We start from the raw sequence: 15,000 nt of genomic DNA, 5'->3' as shown, positions 1-15,000 counted from the left end.
GGCGATCTTACTTCTAGCCGAGCTTTCATATAAAAGCTTTTTCCTGTAAGCTGCGACACGGGATTTCGACTTTGGGGTTGATCTTAAGAGGGAGCAGTGCGCCGATCGCGCACCGCGACGAATTAGTAATATACTTGTATACAAGAACCGATTTCGGCTTAAGAAATGATGTCACAGATACGAAGCGATATAAATTACATTTACCTCTTGGAAAAACTAATTTATAAATATTACTCGTAATTGAATAATAAGAAAAGGCCAATGTGTGTGTGCGAGAAACCCCGTTGGTGGAGTGCTGCCAAACATTTCGACCATTTTGGATTTGATCATTTTCAATACAAATCTTATCGAATAAATAAATTAAAAAACAAACCGTTTGCAATTGAATTTATTGAACAAAACGCCACTACGTTATTTGCTTCCATTGGCCTTCTCTTACTATTCGATATGTGAAATTTTGGAGATTCACACACACTTATCCTATATTAAAAAAGGCATTTGGACCGAGAAGTGTGCGTTTGGAGTCGAATCGAATCGGTAAGATCGAGAGAGTAAATAATGAAAAGCGATTTTAAGACAGTTCGTATATGTAGAAAAAATTAAAAACTTAACTAAAGTAAAGTCACGTAACGGGAAAGAGTAGAAAAACAACACGTGAAAATAACGTGACTGTAATTTATATTATATATAACACATTAAATAATACATATATATAACATTAAATAATACATATTATACATATAATTTATTATATATTTATAATATTATACTTTATATTGTATTATATGCATTATATACATACTACAGTAATGTCACTGACCTCCGCAGCGCAATCTTGGCGGAGTCACTGACCTCGGCCGCGCGGCCTTGGCAGGGTCATTGACCACGGCCGCGCGGCCTTGACAGGGCACTGACCTCGGCCGCGCGGCCTTGGTGGGGGCGGGGTCACTGGCCTCGGCCGCGCGACCGCGGCGATGTTACTGACTTCGGTCACGTGATTACTATTATATATATATATACCGTAATCACGTATATATATATATATATATACATATATGCGTATGTGTGTGTATTATATATAGATATAGACTATTACATATAATATATATAATATTCTCTTTTTTACTCTTTTCCCTGTCACGTGTTGTTTTTCCACTTCTCTCTCTCACTATTTTTTTAGTTTGATTTTCATACGTTATTTCTGACATTTCTCATATGTGTATTATATGGTTTATAAGACGTATATACTATCTGTCATCGCGGTGACAGGTTGTGTTCACTGACAACACGTTAAATAAAAATAACAATAGCGTGCGCGTAGCGCGCGCCTGTGTTGTGCTAGTAGATTAAAATAATTACTTGTAATCTGATATTTGATGCTTTCGCGGTGTGTTGTATTAACATTCGAAGATGTTATTTTTTTATTATTCAGTATCAAGCCGCTCGTGAAACCCTGATGAAGTGAGCTGAAATGTTCAATAAAACGTCGGTATAATAAAAATGACACTAACGCGGTTCAAACTCGTCAAAAAACATCTTCGAACGTTAACTACTTGTAACGTGTTTGTAAATTTATCAATATCAAACCTCTCTGTCTAAATAAAATTCTGTTTCTTCTGTTTCCAGGTATCGAGATGAAGCGCTCTGCTGGACAGACAGGTAAGAAATTTATTCATTCTGCTAGTTGTGTTTTTGCCTATCGATGTTTTCGTTTGCGAAAACCCAAGAGTTTGCAATTCTTCTTCAACGTTTTTACGTTGCTGATAAACCGGGCGGCATGGGCTCTGTGTGCGCGCGTCAGAGCAAGGACAAAAGCGATCTAGCTAATAATACAGAACAGGGAGGGGAGGGAAGAGGCTATGAAAAGGAGCGGTCTCGATGAACGGCTAACGATATAAAAGATCTCTGGCTGGCGAGGTGATTGATACAGAGAGATCGACGTCGCGACGCAATTCCATTGTTCAAAGTGAACGCTGCGCGGCGCGCACGCAGAAGCCAACGAGCGAAGCATCAAAGTCTGGCACGAGGTTCTTACTCACGGATATAAATCAACTCTCTCGAGTGACGAACGAACGGAGTCGGCACGGAGCCGTTTCACGGACCACAGTTTATATACATGTATATATATATATATATATATATATATGTGTGCGTACACGAAAACGCCGTACAAAAACGGCGATTGATTCTGAAAACGATACGTTTTGCGCTGCTCGAGGTTTTTTTTTTTGCTACTTAAAAATCCACGCGTTTTTTGTCCACGACACCGAGAGAATTTTACGCGTCTATTGTACGCAAAAAATGTGACTATTATTCCGACAAGATGAACAACAAGTATCTCGCTTTTTTTTTAGCGAGAGTTTTCTCAAAAATTCATACGCGGTATGTATAAAGATTGTGCGTAGCGACGAGAAGAGATTAATAAGTTGTGACAGTTTGGTTTCGAAAAAACATCTGGGAAGAAACTATTATGCGTAATCACGCCCCGCCGCGAACTATAATTAATGACGGCAACGCGAGCCGAGCGCGCGATATTGTATATATACATATATTCGTATCTTAAGTAATTAACTGTAAGCGATTTCATGCTAATTGCAAATAACGGGACGCAATTAATAATATCCGACGTTATCGGGTTTCGTCATCGCGTCTGCGTGTCATTTCGCGTCTGTTTTCAGAGATGTCACTCGCTCTGTGCGTATGAAAAATCATCTCGCGTCTGTTATTATGTTTGAAAACACGCGGAAAATTAATGAAACATTCGCCGAACGCGCCATTAGAACGTCGTTTACACGTTCTCGAGTACACGTAACTTCGCCGCGTTCTCACGGAGAGGGGAACCGCGTTACGACGATAAAATGTCAGTGATATAGGTAAGAGTTTTGAGACATTATCGATCATATTAGATCGCGCAAAGGTTCGAGAAAAACTCTCGCGAAGCAAAACGTTACGTCGTATGCGATACAAATTACATATGAAGCGATTATTAAGTAAGGGAGCGATTGATCAACGAGAAAAGAAGCCAGTCTTGTGCCTACAAAATGCATAATGGTTATCTCGCAAAACTCGTCCGGAGCAGGTTGATAATTATTGAAGTATCGATTAAATGCTCCGTTCGCCTTGATTGATCAGCATTTATATCGTGGGTACATCCATCTCGTCGGGTTCCCCTACAATTTTCAAGCGGGTGCCCCATCTTTCGGAGAGTCCATCGCGCGGGCCCTTTTAAGACCGTAATGCGCCTGTTTTCGTTCTTGCTAATAGCTCCGTTTTAAGAGAGAGAGAAGCACAAATATTCATTATATTATTTATAATGTCGCCGACGTAACATTAAGACGCGCATCTCTCGTTTTGCATGTGTGTGTAACATGTAAAGTTACATTACATGTTTTTTTTTTTTTTTTTTTTACCACATGTGTTTGAAATTTCGGTGGTGTAACACAATCGACGAGCGCATTATGCGGCAACGGATGATCTTATATCTTCTTCAATGAAAACCGTGAATGAAACAATTCCGATAACTTTGCCGACGATGTGATTCGTCTTTTATATCGAAACTCTCATCACTTACGCCTACAAGTCCGGACGTAACGTTGAACGTCGGTGGATATAAGCCGCGGTTGGCGAACACACGGGTTCACCGAGCGATTCCTGAAAGAATCGCGTATTTTTTTGCCGACGAGCGCGATTTAACTGGATGTCGTTACTACGTTGTCGGGCATTGTTGTCGGTCCCCGGTTAGGAGGTTCGTTCATCGGTTTTATCCCCTTTTACCTCCCGATGTCAGAGAAAGAGAGAGAGAGAGAGAGAGAGAGAGAGAGAAAGAAATCCACCCAGGATCTCTCCTTCTCTGTTCTCGCATTTGCCCGGTTTCGCTCGGTCGCCGATCCGATCCTATATTTATTGTATCGAGGAGACCAGAGCCGCCGCATTCCTCGCGCATGCGCCGCCCGTAATGAGCGGTCTCCAGTCCTGTCTGTCTTTCCGTCCGTCTGTCCAGAAGAGAGAGACCGGTCGACCGGTCGCCTTCCATACCCCCTACTCGGTCCCCTCACGGTGTGGTATCCCCCTTGCTCCTTTCTCCTCCTATCTCCTAGTCGCTATTCTTCGTCGCTCGCCTTGGCGTTGCTGCTCCCTCGCTATTCGATCGGGACGTTCGTCCCATGTATTCCGAGATACGATAGGAAGGTGTGCACCGCAGATTGCACCTTTTTCTTGCGAAAATTTATTTAGCGTCGACATGATTGATTTTTCCCTTCGATCTCTCGAGGTAGCGTTAACGAGGATATCCCGGTCACCTGACTCGATTCTCGCAACTTCTTCGTGAGGATCGCGACGCGAAATCCAACTCGCTGACGACTCGAGAGACGACATCGTTGCGCTTACTTGGACGATCGTAATAGTAGCATAGCACTATTAAGCCAAAGTACAAAAAGCAAAACCGCATTTTGCATCGCCTTAACAAGTAACCCGACCAGTCGGAGAACATCGACGTGTTTAGCTTCGCTACCGCGGTTATACATCGTCAATTCTACTTCCTCGCGCGAAAAACATTTCTCACATCGAGTCTTCGTCGACTTCCGTCCGGAAGAATCGTGTATGTTTACGATCGCAAAAATTGTTTCTTTGCTTTTCGCTTTCGGAGAGAGAGAGAGAGAGAGAGAGAGACGCAGTCTTGGAATTAATTTTCATCTTACGAAGAGACGGAGAGATGAAGGCGCGGTTGTGCTGTGAAATAAGATGTGAGCAAAGCAACTTTTGCGGAACTTATCGCGAAGCGACAACAACAACAGGAGGAGGAGGAGGAGGAGGAGGAGGAGGAAGAAAAAGAAGAAGAAGAAGGATGAAGTAGTGAACGCGCGAGACAGGCGTTCCTCTCTTTCCCTCTCTCTCTCTCTCTCTCTCTCTCTTTCTCGAGGAATAGATGAGACCGATGTTTTATGCCAAATTAAACGATGCTATCTCGTACCACCTCGTAGAGACCAGTCTTCGTTCCACTGCCATTTTCGGAAAACCGCATTTTACACCGACTTAGCTGACAAAAAGCGTATATAATTGCGCACAATGCGGCAGATAGCCCGCGCAAAAATCGGAAGCGTCGTTTAATACCGAACGCTCCTCTCTCTCTCTCTCTCTCTCTTACTCGCGAACTTTGGAGTGTCACGGTGTGTGTGTGTGTGTGTGTATGTGTGTATATGTGCGCGCGACCGAGACAGCGATCGAAAAACAAGCGATGCGCGATGGTCCGTGATTCTAATACCGCGGCTAAACCAACGCGTGAAAAACGAGGCGGATTTACCCGTCCGGCCCGCCGGTGGGACGGATGGAAGTGTATCTACAGTGTACCGCACGGACGCGGAATGCTTTGAGTGGATCCGATACCTATTAAGATCGTAGAACACGGATCTGTTTGAAAGTTGCCTAGTCAGGACGATCCTTACCGTGTCGATTCGCCACGCATTTTTAGCGCCCGCGCAACAAAACAGTCCCGAGTTAGTCGCGCCGCATACCCTAGCTATATACGCGTCAGATACGTCGAATTACATCATTCGTGTGATCGATTCGTGTGTGCCGGGGGTGAGGAGGGGGGGGGGAGGGACGGGAGGACGAAGAGAAATTGAGAATTTTAAATATACGACAGACAAAAAATTCATGTTGAAAAGTAAAAAAAACAAAAAAAAAACAAACATTTATTTCAATATTCAATTTTATTAAAATTGTAGCGAATTATCAAAGGGATGGTGGGGAAGAGAAGAGGGGGCAACATGCGAAGAGAAGAGAGAGAGAGAACGATCGTCGATACGTACGCGTGTACTTTGTGGTCACCCGTAGGGCTCTCCCATTCAACCGGTGGCTCGACTCGCCCACTCGTTCGTTCATTCATACGCGGGGAACGCGATTTGAATCGATAAGCAAAACTCGGAAGCGTATCTTCCCGCTGCGCGCCTCTTTCGTCGGATCCGCTCTTGACCTCCGCTGTCAAGGCAAAAAATCAGGCTTTGTCATTCTGACTTTTTTTTTTGTTTTTTTGTTTTCTATCGCGCGGTCGCGAAACACTCTCAATTGTGTTTGCAAATTGTAATAATAATAATAACATACAGCGCAATTGTATAAGAGCGCTAAAATGAAACGTGCATATGTTGTTCGCTCCTGTTCCTCTTTTGTGCGTTCCGCGCGTAAAATTTTTTCATTCTTAGATACACGAGAAGCGCGACGTTTCAAATTTCAAATTTTCAAACGCCAAATTGCACGTTTGTTTCTATTCACGCGGAGAATGGAAACAGAGAAGAGATCCGTCGTGTAAGGGTATAATCCCATTAGACTTTAATCGATGATCCCTTCCACACCGTTTCGACGCAACGTTAGGGTCGGCCAAGGGATAAGGTTGCGGCGTGAAAATAGATACGCGGAATGTTGCCGCGGAGATAGATACGGCGACGTTTTATTGGCGTCGCGGGGTTCCAGATCGCACGATCGGTTCAAATGAAGACAGAGCGGTGCGGCGCGCCCGTATCACTCCGATGTAAAATCACGATCTCAGCCGCAGAAATCAGGAGTTTAAGGTTCATTTAAGTACAAAATGATTGAGTTTTGATTTTGATTTGTTTAAAAATTTTTTCCTCTTCTTTGAACGACGATTATCGCCAACAACTTTATCAACCACACGATTAGTTTGAGCGTAATCCTTGCAAAATTGATTTTTATTCATTGATATCTTTTATTATTTTAAAATATTTCTGTTTTTTTCCGCAAGAGTATAATATTGACTCGTGCGTGCGAAAGGGTTGACGTTCTTCTTCGTTAAATAAAGAAGAACATTTTAATCCAGTCGTGTCGTGTCTTGGAAAGTGCGCAGCTTTACAAGCGAGCGAGGAAGGCACGCGCAGCAAAGATCAACCCCGGTGGTGGGGTTTCGGGGTTGATGGGGGGTGGAACCCTCGAACCGAGCACGAGGCCAACACGCGCCGATGACACTTACGCACACGTTCTCAAGACCGTACGCCGCACGGGTGTTTCTTCATCACTTCACGCCACGGGTTATTTTCACGGAGTTGTTTTGCAAATTGCGTTGCATCAAATATCGGTTTTTGTTTTTTTTTGTTTTTTTTTTTTTTTAAGTTTACGCGAAGAGTTCAATGAAGTGAATATCAAAAAACTCTTGTGACGCTGATAAATGGAGTATTGCTCGCGAGAACGAACGTAATATATACACGCGGTTTGTTTCTCGGAGAGAATGGACGTTTAATTTAAAATTTATAATAAAACACTCCAATGTAACGCACAAAGAGACGGAAGCGGTCGACGTGATTATTCATTCTGAGAAAAAAAAGCGAAGACGATTTGTAACTGTGAAAATATAAATGCAAAATGTAAATTCGCTCTTCGTGATGTAAAGGAGTTCGAAGGAATTCTCGCGTTTTGTAGAAAAATAATAAAAAAAAAAACAAAAAAAAAACTTCTCTCGCGCAATTCCGCTAGTGTGTGAGCGAAATGTGGCAACCGACAGATCTGTGCGCCACGTTTATGCAGCTGCGGATGAACAGTAACGAATTTCATTCGTGGTTTCATTCTAGGAAACCGTCCATGGACGACGTCGGAAATCCTACCTCCGTCAACGCACGGTGAGTACTATCTTAGTCCCGATTCGCGTTCCACGAAATCGCGCAAGGTTGTTTCGTTTTCTGTTTTTTTTTTTTTTTTTTTTTTTTTTTTTTTTTTGTATTTTAAATAATATCTCAAAGATAGAGATGTAAATCTGACTTGCAAACGTGTAGTTGACATCTTACACGGTTACATGTAACAATTTTACATTATTTATATAAATTAAGTTTGTTTATTATTTATTTCAGATATTTTATTCCACAGAGAAATACACGCGTGCAAAAGAATCACAAGGAATTGCAATAAAAATTGTATTGTGTCGAACATGACTCTAACCTTCTTTTTTTTGTATTACGGGCAATTACATTTTCACGATGTTACAAATGCCTCGTAACGTTCGTTAATACCGACACTTCCCCACTGACTGTTCGAAGTGGCGGAGCGATTTTCGTAGGTAAGACCTTCCACCTACTGGGTAAATCTTATCGACTACGATCTACCCTTCGTTCTCTATCGAGAGACCGGCCTATCTGCCGCCGTAACAATTGAACCCGTAATAGAATCACATTTATTCTTATTACCCGACGAGGTCAACCGACCAGCGAAACTTCGAGACCTCCTCCGCGCTCCCATCCGACTTCGGATCGGGGCTTTCCTCGGTCGTTCCACGACCTGCGTTATTTTTCCCCCGAGCTCTCCATCGTTTTCTCGCCATCCCGCGCGTTTTCATGGTCCACTTTTGTTTATCCCTGCGGTCTCGACGAGAGAGATCCCGACGCGCGAAACAGTCGAGTTATTCGACTTTCCCCAAATGAAAAAGAAGTCAAGTGTTTTTTTTTTTTTTTTTCGATATATATAAGCACGAGACTCGAATTGGGTTTGTTAACCCAAAGCGCGGAGAACAAAACTCGGGCGACGATGCATCATCGTGATAAGCAACGGCGAGATGCAAATCAACGCCGCGGTTTTGTTAGCCGACAATCCGGCGTATTTAATATGTATAACCATGACTCACACACCACACGTACACACACACACACCACCCACCTACGTCGCGTGAAGAATCTGCCATTTCGTATCTTGCTCTTCATCTCGTGATATACTTGGAAGTTAAGCTGCAAGGCCATCAAAGTCTTTAACCGGGTTACGGAGATGCCGCCATCAAGATAAATCGTAGAATTTTAGCATAAAAATTCTTCTGACTGAATCTTTGTGAGTATTCGCGAGTCTCTCTCTCTCTCTCTCTCTCTTTTCTTTCTGTATATTTTTATTTGATTAAAAATGTTTACCAACATAAAAGATTTTACCGACAAAAAATGAGACAGCTCAGTAAAAACTTGTAATCGTTCAAAGTCAGTATCGTGAGCGAGTTTGACAAAAACCATTGTCGACGAAATATTCATCAATTTTTTTTATGTATCTATTTCCATTGCATAACAAATATATACAAAAACAATTTTACGAGCGAGATGCGTTCTTGCGTGCCACCGACAGCACGAACGCGATGAGCACATAGATACGGAATTTCGCCAGAAAGAGGAGATAATGTACTCGCACACGGTGCTCGATGTTACAATTCATTCGTCACAGCTCGTTGCGGCGATCCTTAACGGTCTCCCGTTATTAACCGCTCGCGTATGGATCTTCGGAAGAAAATCTCCCGCGCGTTAGCAGTCGCGATTTCGTCTTTCGGGAAGACTACGAGATGAAGTGACCGTGGCAGTCGCGACCGTTACTTCTTCGGTGACTTCTTCTGGTGGCACCATTAATATTAATGCATTCCGTTTCTTTCGGCGTATTGTACTCGCGTCGTCGACGACGACGACGACGACGACGACGACGACGACGACGACGACGCTTGGAGCGGCCGCCGCGCCGTCCAACAATATCACTCTCGCGTTTCTGTAAGTGACACTCTCCTCTTCTTCTTCACTCCGCGTCTCTCTCTCTTTTTCTTTCTCTCTCTCTCTCTCTCTCTCTCTGTTCCGTACAACGTGTAACCAACGCGGCCGGAACGGAACGGAGTTTTGTTCGTCCGAGCTGAATATTCACACGGCCGGTCGATAAATAAGGACTCTCAAAAAAGAAAAGCGAAACAAGCGAGCCGCATTTTTCCTCCCCTTCGCGCGCGCTTCACTTTTCTTACCGCGCTTACGGCTATCGTTCACGCGAGAGGACCGTATTGTTGCGCGAGATTTTCTCCCGTCTTACGAAACGCGTCGACACGACAATAAAACTCCAGCTCGCTCTCACTCCGGTGTAACCGATGCATCGCGTTACGCCGGAATCTGTTTCCGCTCTTGTTTTGCCGATCGTCGAGAAGAAGAAGTGAGAAGTTATCAGCTCTCGATAGGAGAAAGCTACACAAATCCCATACCGTTTCTATTTCCCAGAGAGAGAGAGAGAGAGAGACGCACGTGTTAACCTTTTCGCTCCGGGACTGGTCCATATATGGACCAGCAAGAAAAGCGAACGTAATAGATGTTTATAAGGTCAATTTAATGCACTAAATTTAGGAAAAAAATTGAAAAAAATCTTGGTTACTTCTTTGATCTTCAAAATTAACTTTGAAGGGGGGGGGTAGCAGGTTATTATTAACTTTTTCAGCTAAAATGCGAGGTCAATTTTAAAGGAAAAATCCNCGGAGCGAAAAGGTTAATTTCACTTGTGTGTGAAACTCAACGACCCGCGCGATGTATTATTTTCAGCTTCTAGTTTTCAATCCCCGTTGTTGGTTTTATACCGAGATGGGGAATTATATCTGTGATATATTGAATTTATGTAATTGCGCGAGTAATTCTCTTGCGCAACGCGCGTAAAAAAAAAAAAAAAAAAAAAGAAAGAAAAAAAGTTATTCGCGCGGCGAGAATTCGTCGCGCTCGAGAGTTATTTATTTTGACGCAATAAACACGCGCGAATATTTCTTACGAATGTGGTGCATATAAGAACAAGATTTAGAGGAGAGATACACCCGGGAGTCGTGAGCACATAGCCACAGGGTGCCGCCGCGTCTCTCTCGCAAATCTTTTTCTCCCGATCGGCCGATACAAAGAACGGATTATAAGCGGACACGATATTTGGATGCGAGATATCCATCATCGTGAATTTATCGCGTCGTATGTTAGAAAGTTGCTGAAGACCTATTATACTCGTTATGATATATATATTTAACGGCCAAGGAGAATTCTCTCCCGCGTTCTTCTTCGTTTCTCCGAGAAAACGCGCGTGCACGCACGATGCACAACACGTCAGGAAACTTTATGTGTGTGTGTGTGTGTAACATACGCGATGCTGTAATCGGGAATGTAAACATAAGAATGCACGCGCGCGTCGTGATCCCGAACGGAGGCGTTTCTTCCGGTTCTTTCGCCGGCGGGGGACGATCGGGAGAGCAAGGAGCGTGGGGCGCATCAAACGGGACAGAAACAGGTCGGTCGAGTTTTCAGCAGTCCGAAGACGTATCGCAAATTAGAAGAACGTGCGTCCGGCGCGGCGGCGAGTACTACTACACGTGGCGCCTGCGAGCGCGCAACGTCGAATTTCTGCACGTGGCCCGCGCGGAATCCCTAATAAGTCAGCGGCGCGCTGCGCGGCGGCTAGACAGAAGTCCCGCGTATTCGCATGCAGGTTGCCCGGCCGCGGCGGCGGAGAGACGGAGCGACGCGACGTCACGGATACGTGGGATTCCTCCCGAGCAGCTGGATCACGTGCACCGGCGGAACGTGAGGCTAACTTAAATGCGAATCAGGAACTGCGCTCCGCACCGCAGCCGCGCGGCGACGACGCGACCACGGAAACGGATCTCCGCGAACGAACGAAACGCTCTCGCGCTTTCATCCCCCCCCCCGCGCGCGCATTCGATTTCAATTGTTTTCCGGCGGCGTCACCGCGCACTCTGTCGTGCTCTTCGATTTCATTTAGTCGAAACGCCAACCGCGGCTTGAAATCTCGACATCGACCTCTCGGTGATTGGCACGGATTTCCGACTGCCGGGAGAAGATTTCCGACACACTCGTGCACTTCGATGCCGATACCGTTGAAATCCGAACGCGATGCGAGAAACACGTTTGGAATTTTATTCCAACACTTATCGGGGACCACTTGCGATTTATATGTTTGCAAAATAATATTTACAACGATATTTATGTGTGTCACATGTAAAATTTTTATTTTGACAGGTAGCGCGAAATCGAATTCAACACTTTTACGGGGTGTTTCTTACAAAAGAAGAAATATCGCGCGCGCGCGAAACCAAAAACGCTGCGACGAAAAATGTTTTTAACGCAAAACCCGACGAGTAACAATAGGTATTTTCATTAAGTCGGGCGGTTCGTGGTCCTACGGTAAGATATTTGATTCGCTTTTTATCGCACTCCGGCTTCGCATTCCGGTCCGCGTAGTCGCTTCGTCGAACGGGATTGGAAAAACGCCCGCAAAGCTAACTTCTCGATCGTAATGTCGGAAGAAATTCCGTTTAGAAGTAAATAGCGTTGTGAATACACCCCCCCGAATGGCGTTTTATTTATTCCGGAATCTCATCTCGCGCTCTGCAAGAAAAACCGTCCGTCGCGGTTTTACGTCCGTTGCTTTTGGTTCTCTCTCTCTCTCTCTCTCTCTCTCTCTCTTTTTCTCTCGTCGAAATAATATCTTTAACATTCTCGCGCGCGAAGAAGAAGTTCCCGACTTCTCGCTGCTCTCTCTCCTACCCCGCGCGATCGATGCTTGCATTTTGAATGCCGCCTGTAAAAACCTAAACGCCAGTGTGTGTCTTATCTAATCTCAATATAATTGCGTATACGCGCGTCACACATAAAATAGCTTATTATACTAAAGAAAAGTTAGAAATCGGGGGACTATAATACCGGGGTCTGGACAAAAATTGGCCTTACCCCCGTCCGCCTATACACAATGGTGATGATTATGTCTACTTATAGGTATATAACTACCTACGTGCGCCAAACTACCCGTCTACCGTCTGAAATAATCTTCGCGGTCCTGCCTTCGCGCGTCGTCCTCCACCCCCTCCCCCTCCATCCCCCGTTCTCGGTCCGATGAGAGAAGCTTGTCGAAACTAGTTTATAAAACGAGTTCGGAAACCAATGACCTCTCTCCTCCGCGTATAGTTCTTACGATATCACGATATAGTGACGAAGCTTGTTTATGTGTTACAGATTTGAGGAGAGACACTACGCTTTCGAAAGGTATGCCTATATATAAACTTTACTCAAAATGCATGCCGTATGTTTTTATTTTTGTATTTTTGTTTTTTTTTTCTATTATCACGTTCTTGCAATATTTTCTTTCTCTTTCTACAAATCGCCAATTTTATTAGATTTGCGACAAAGCTCGCAGACAAAAGCTTTGCTTGTTGCAGAGCGATTCTTGCGCGCACGCAAATCGCTTTTCAAGCGGAAACCGTTATTTACGGACGTAAATGTTAACTGCAAAATAATATAAGTATCCCGTCTTCGCGAGCGCGACATATAATCGACGATTTTCTTCCTTTCTTTCTTTCTTTCTTTCTCTCTCTCTCACGGCTATACATAATACATAACGCGCGTTATTATCGCGCCCTATAATAACGACTTTCCCGTGGCGGGCAAACGATTGGAGAAATGTTATTCGGGGTGACGAAACGCGATTATGTAAAAAGTGTATAAGTGCAGCCGGGCCCGACTTGCAAAGCAGCAGTTTCGGGCGGATTGTCGAACGCAGCGCTAGCGCGCCGCGCTCGTTGTATTATAATGCGCCGCGGAGCCCGGCCGTGCTTTTGTTTCCCGTATGATTGCCGAGCGTGTCTCGTTCGCCCTTATATATGTGGATCGCTTTTAAACTTGAGGCGTTTATCGCGGCCTAGAAGGCGGATCCCCGGACAATCGCGCTCGCGCCTTAAAGAAGAAGAAGAAGAACGCTCGCGTTCATATTTTACTTAATTTTTTTTTTCTCTCCACGCGCGCACATGCCCCCTTTCGCTACGTTTAACCTTATAGATATTGCTCTTTTAATCACATCGTCGGAAGGGAGGAGGGAGGGATCGATTACAGTCGATCGCGTTTTATTGGCGAGCTTCCTTATTACGACAGAAAATAGGAATGCAACTTATGGAGCGCGTCATCAAGAAGGGTACGCGAGCGATATAGAGTTCAATGTTCGATTCAGCTCGGCACAATTCCGCCCGAGCCCTACGACCGTCTTAAAAGGCGTTTTAAATCGGCGTGTCGTGAAAGAATCCCATAGAGATGCGGCGTATAAAGGCATTCCTCCTCCCGCCCTTTTTTTTTTTTTTTTTTTCTTCTCTCATCAACGTTCGTCGCGCATCGATCTGTCCCGTTTTGAACACGTCGCTCGGTTCATTGCGCCTTTCCGCGTTTGGAATACTATTTTGAATAATTTATATATTGTTTCCGCGCTCTGCTTATCGCGTATACATTTGTTACATCCAAAAGAGACGCAACTTAACCGTAATGTGAGTTACGCTCTTTTCTCATTTCCTCCTGTGTGCGAATGCTGTGTGTGTGTTTTTTTTTTTTTTTTTTTACATTCGTGGTTTCCCAGAAACTCGCGATTCTCCACCGAACGTATTCAACGTATCGCGAAATACGTTTAATAATAAAAACCGCTAGAAGCGGTATATATATTTGAGAATCGTACGCGACAAGTGTGCGCGGGCCTCGCCTACTCATTTATTCCATAAATCTGACGATAAATAACCGACATATTGGGGGGGAAAAAACGTTCGCGTGGCTCCCGCGGCTGCTTATCGTATCCCACAAATGCGCCGGAACGCATTTAAAATGTATTGAACTGTCACGGAGCAGTGGTTTTCTGGATTTTTACATTTTTCATCGGCGCCGCGCGCGCGCGCGCGCCGATGCAGGCCCCGGCGTGGATTAGTGAGTTATTGTTGTTCTAAGTGTGTCGGTCATAGGGAGCGAACCCCCTTACACACAGTTCGGCCGGGATATAATCCTGACCATAACGTTGGCTTCTCGCACCCCACAAAAACCTTCTCGCCTCTTTTTTTTTCTCTCTCTCTCTCCCCGAATCCCATGCCAAATAGCCGCTGTTTGCTCACGCGTTCTCGTTGAGAGTGTGCTTCCCGTTCGCTTTCGCCATTTTTGCAACAACAAAACAGATATCGCGGGGATGAGATAACGTAATTATTGTCGATGTTTCGAGATTATCCTTTTTCCGGAAAGTTGGAAGAAGTTGGCGAAACGATCGACAAAAACGTACACTTATACATATATATATATATATGATCGCCATTATAGGATCGCCATTATATATATATTTTTTATAGACTATATAAGAATATAACCAATTTTTGGTGTTAGAAAAACGGCAGTACGTTGCGATGAATCCGACAGATATTGGACTTCTCGATTTTGTACCCGA

General features: G+C 44.4%; 1 protein-coding gene across 6 annotated transcripts in view; it reads left to right on the top strand.

The window, feature by feature from the left end:
* Positions 1-15,000, top strand: part of LOC109856549 (protein trachealess) — a 76,954-nt gene that overhangs the window by 17,836 nt on the left and 44,118 nt on the right. For 2 of the 6 annotated variants that reach the window (XM_020431929.1, XM_020431931.1), the window contains exons 2-4: positions 1,627-1,659; positions 7,575-7,622; positions 12,774-12,803. In XM_020431929.1, coding sequence (XP_020287518.1) covers positions 1,627-1,659; positions 7,575-7,622; positions 12,774-12,803 — 111 coding nt within the window. The remainder of the gene's footprint in view (positions 1-1,626; positions 1,660-7,574; positions 7,623-12,773; positions 12,804-15,000) is intronic. The other 4 variants (XM_020431937.1, XM_020431932.1, XM_020431934.1 and 1 more) reach the window with 3 other exon arrangements.

Source organism: Pseudomyrmex gracilis, unplaced genomic scaffold (genome assembly GCF_002006095.1).
Source record: "Pseudomyrmex gracilis isolate BER0280 unplaced genomic scaffold, ASM200609v1 scaffold_121, whole genome shotgun sequence".
Taxonomy (NCBI): Eukaryota; Metazoa; Arthropoda; class Insecta; order Hymenoptera; family Formicidae; genus Pseudomyrmex; species Pseudomyrmex gracilis.
Note: the sequence above shows the minus strand (reverse complement) of the source record. Positions and strands in the feature narration are given on the sequence as shown.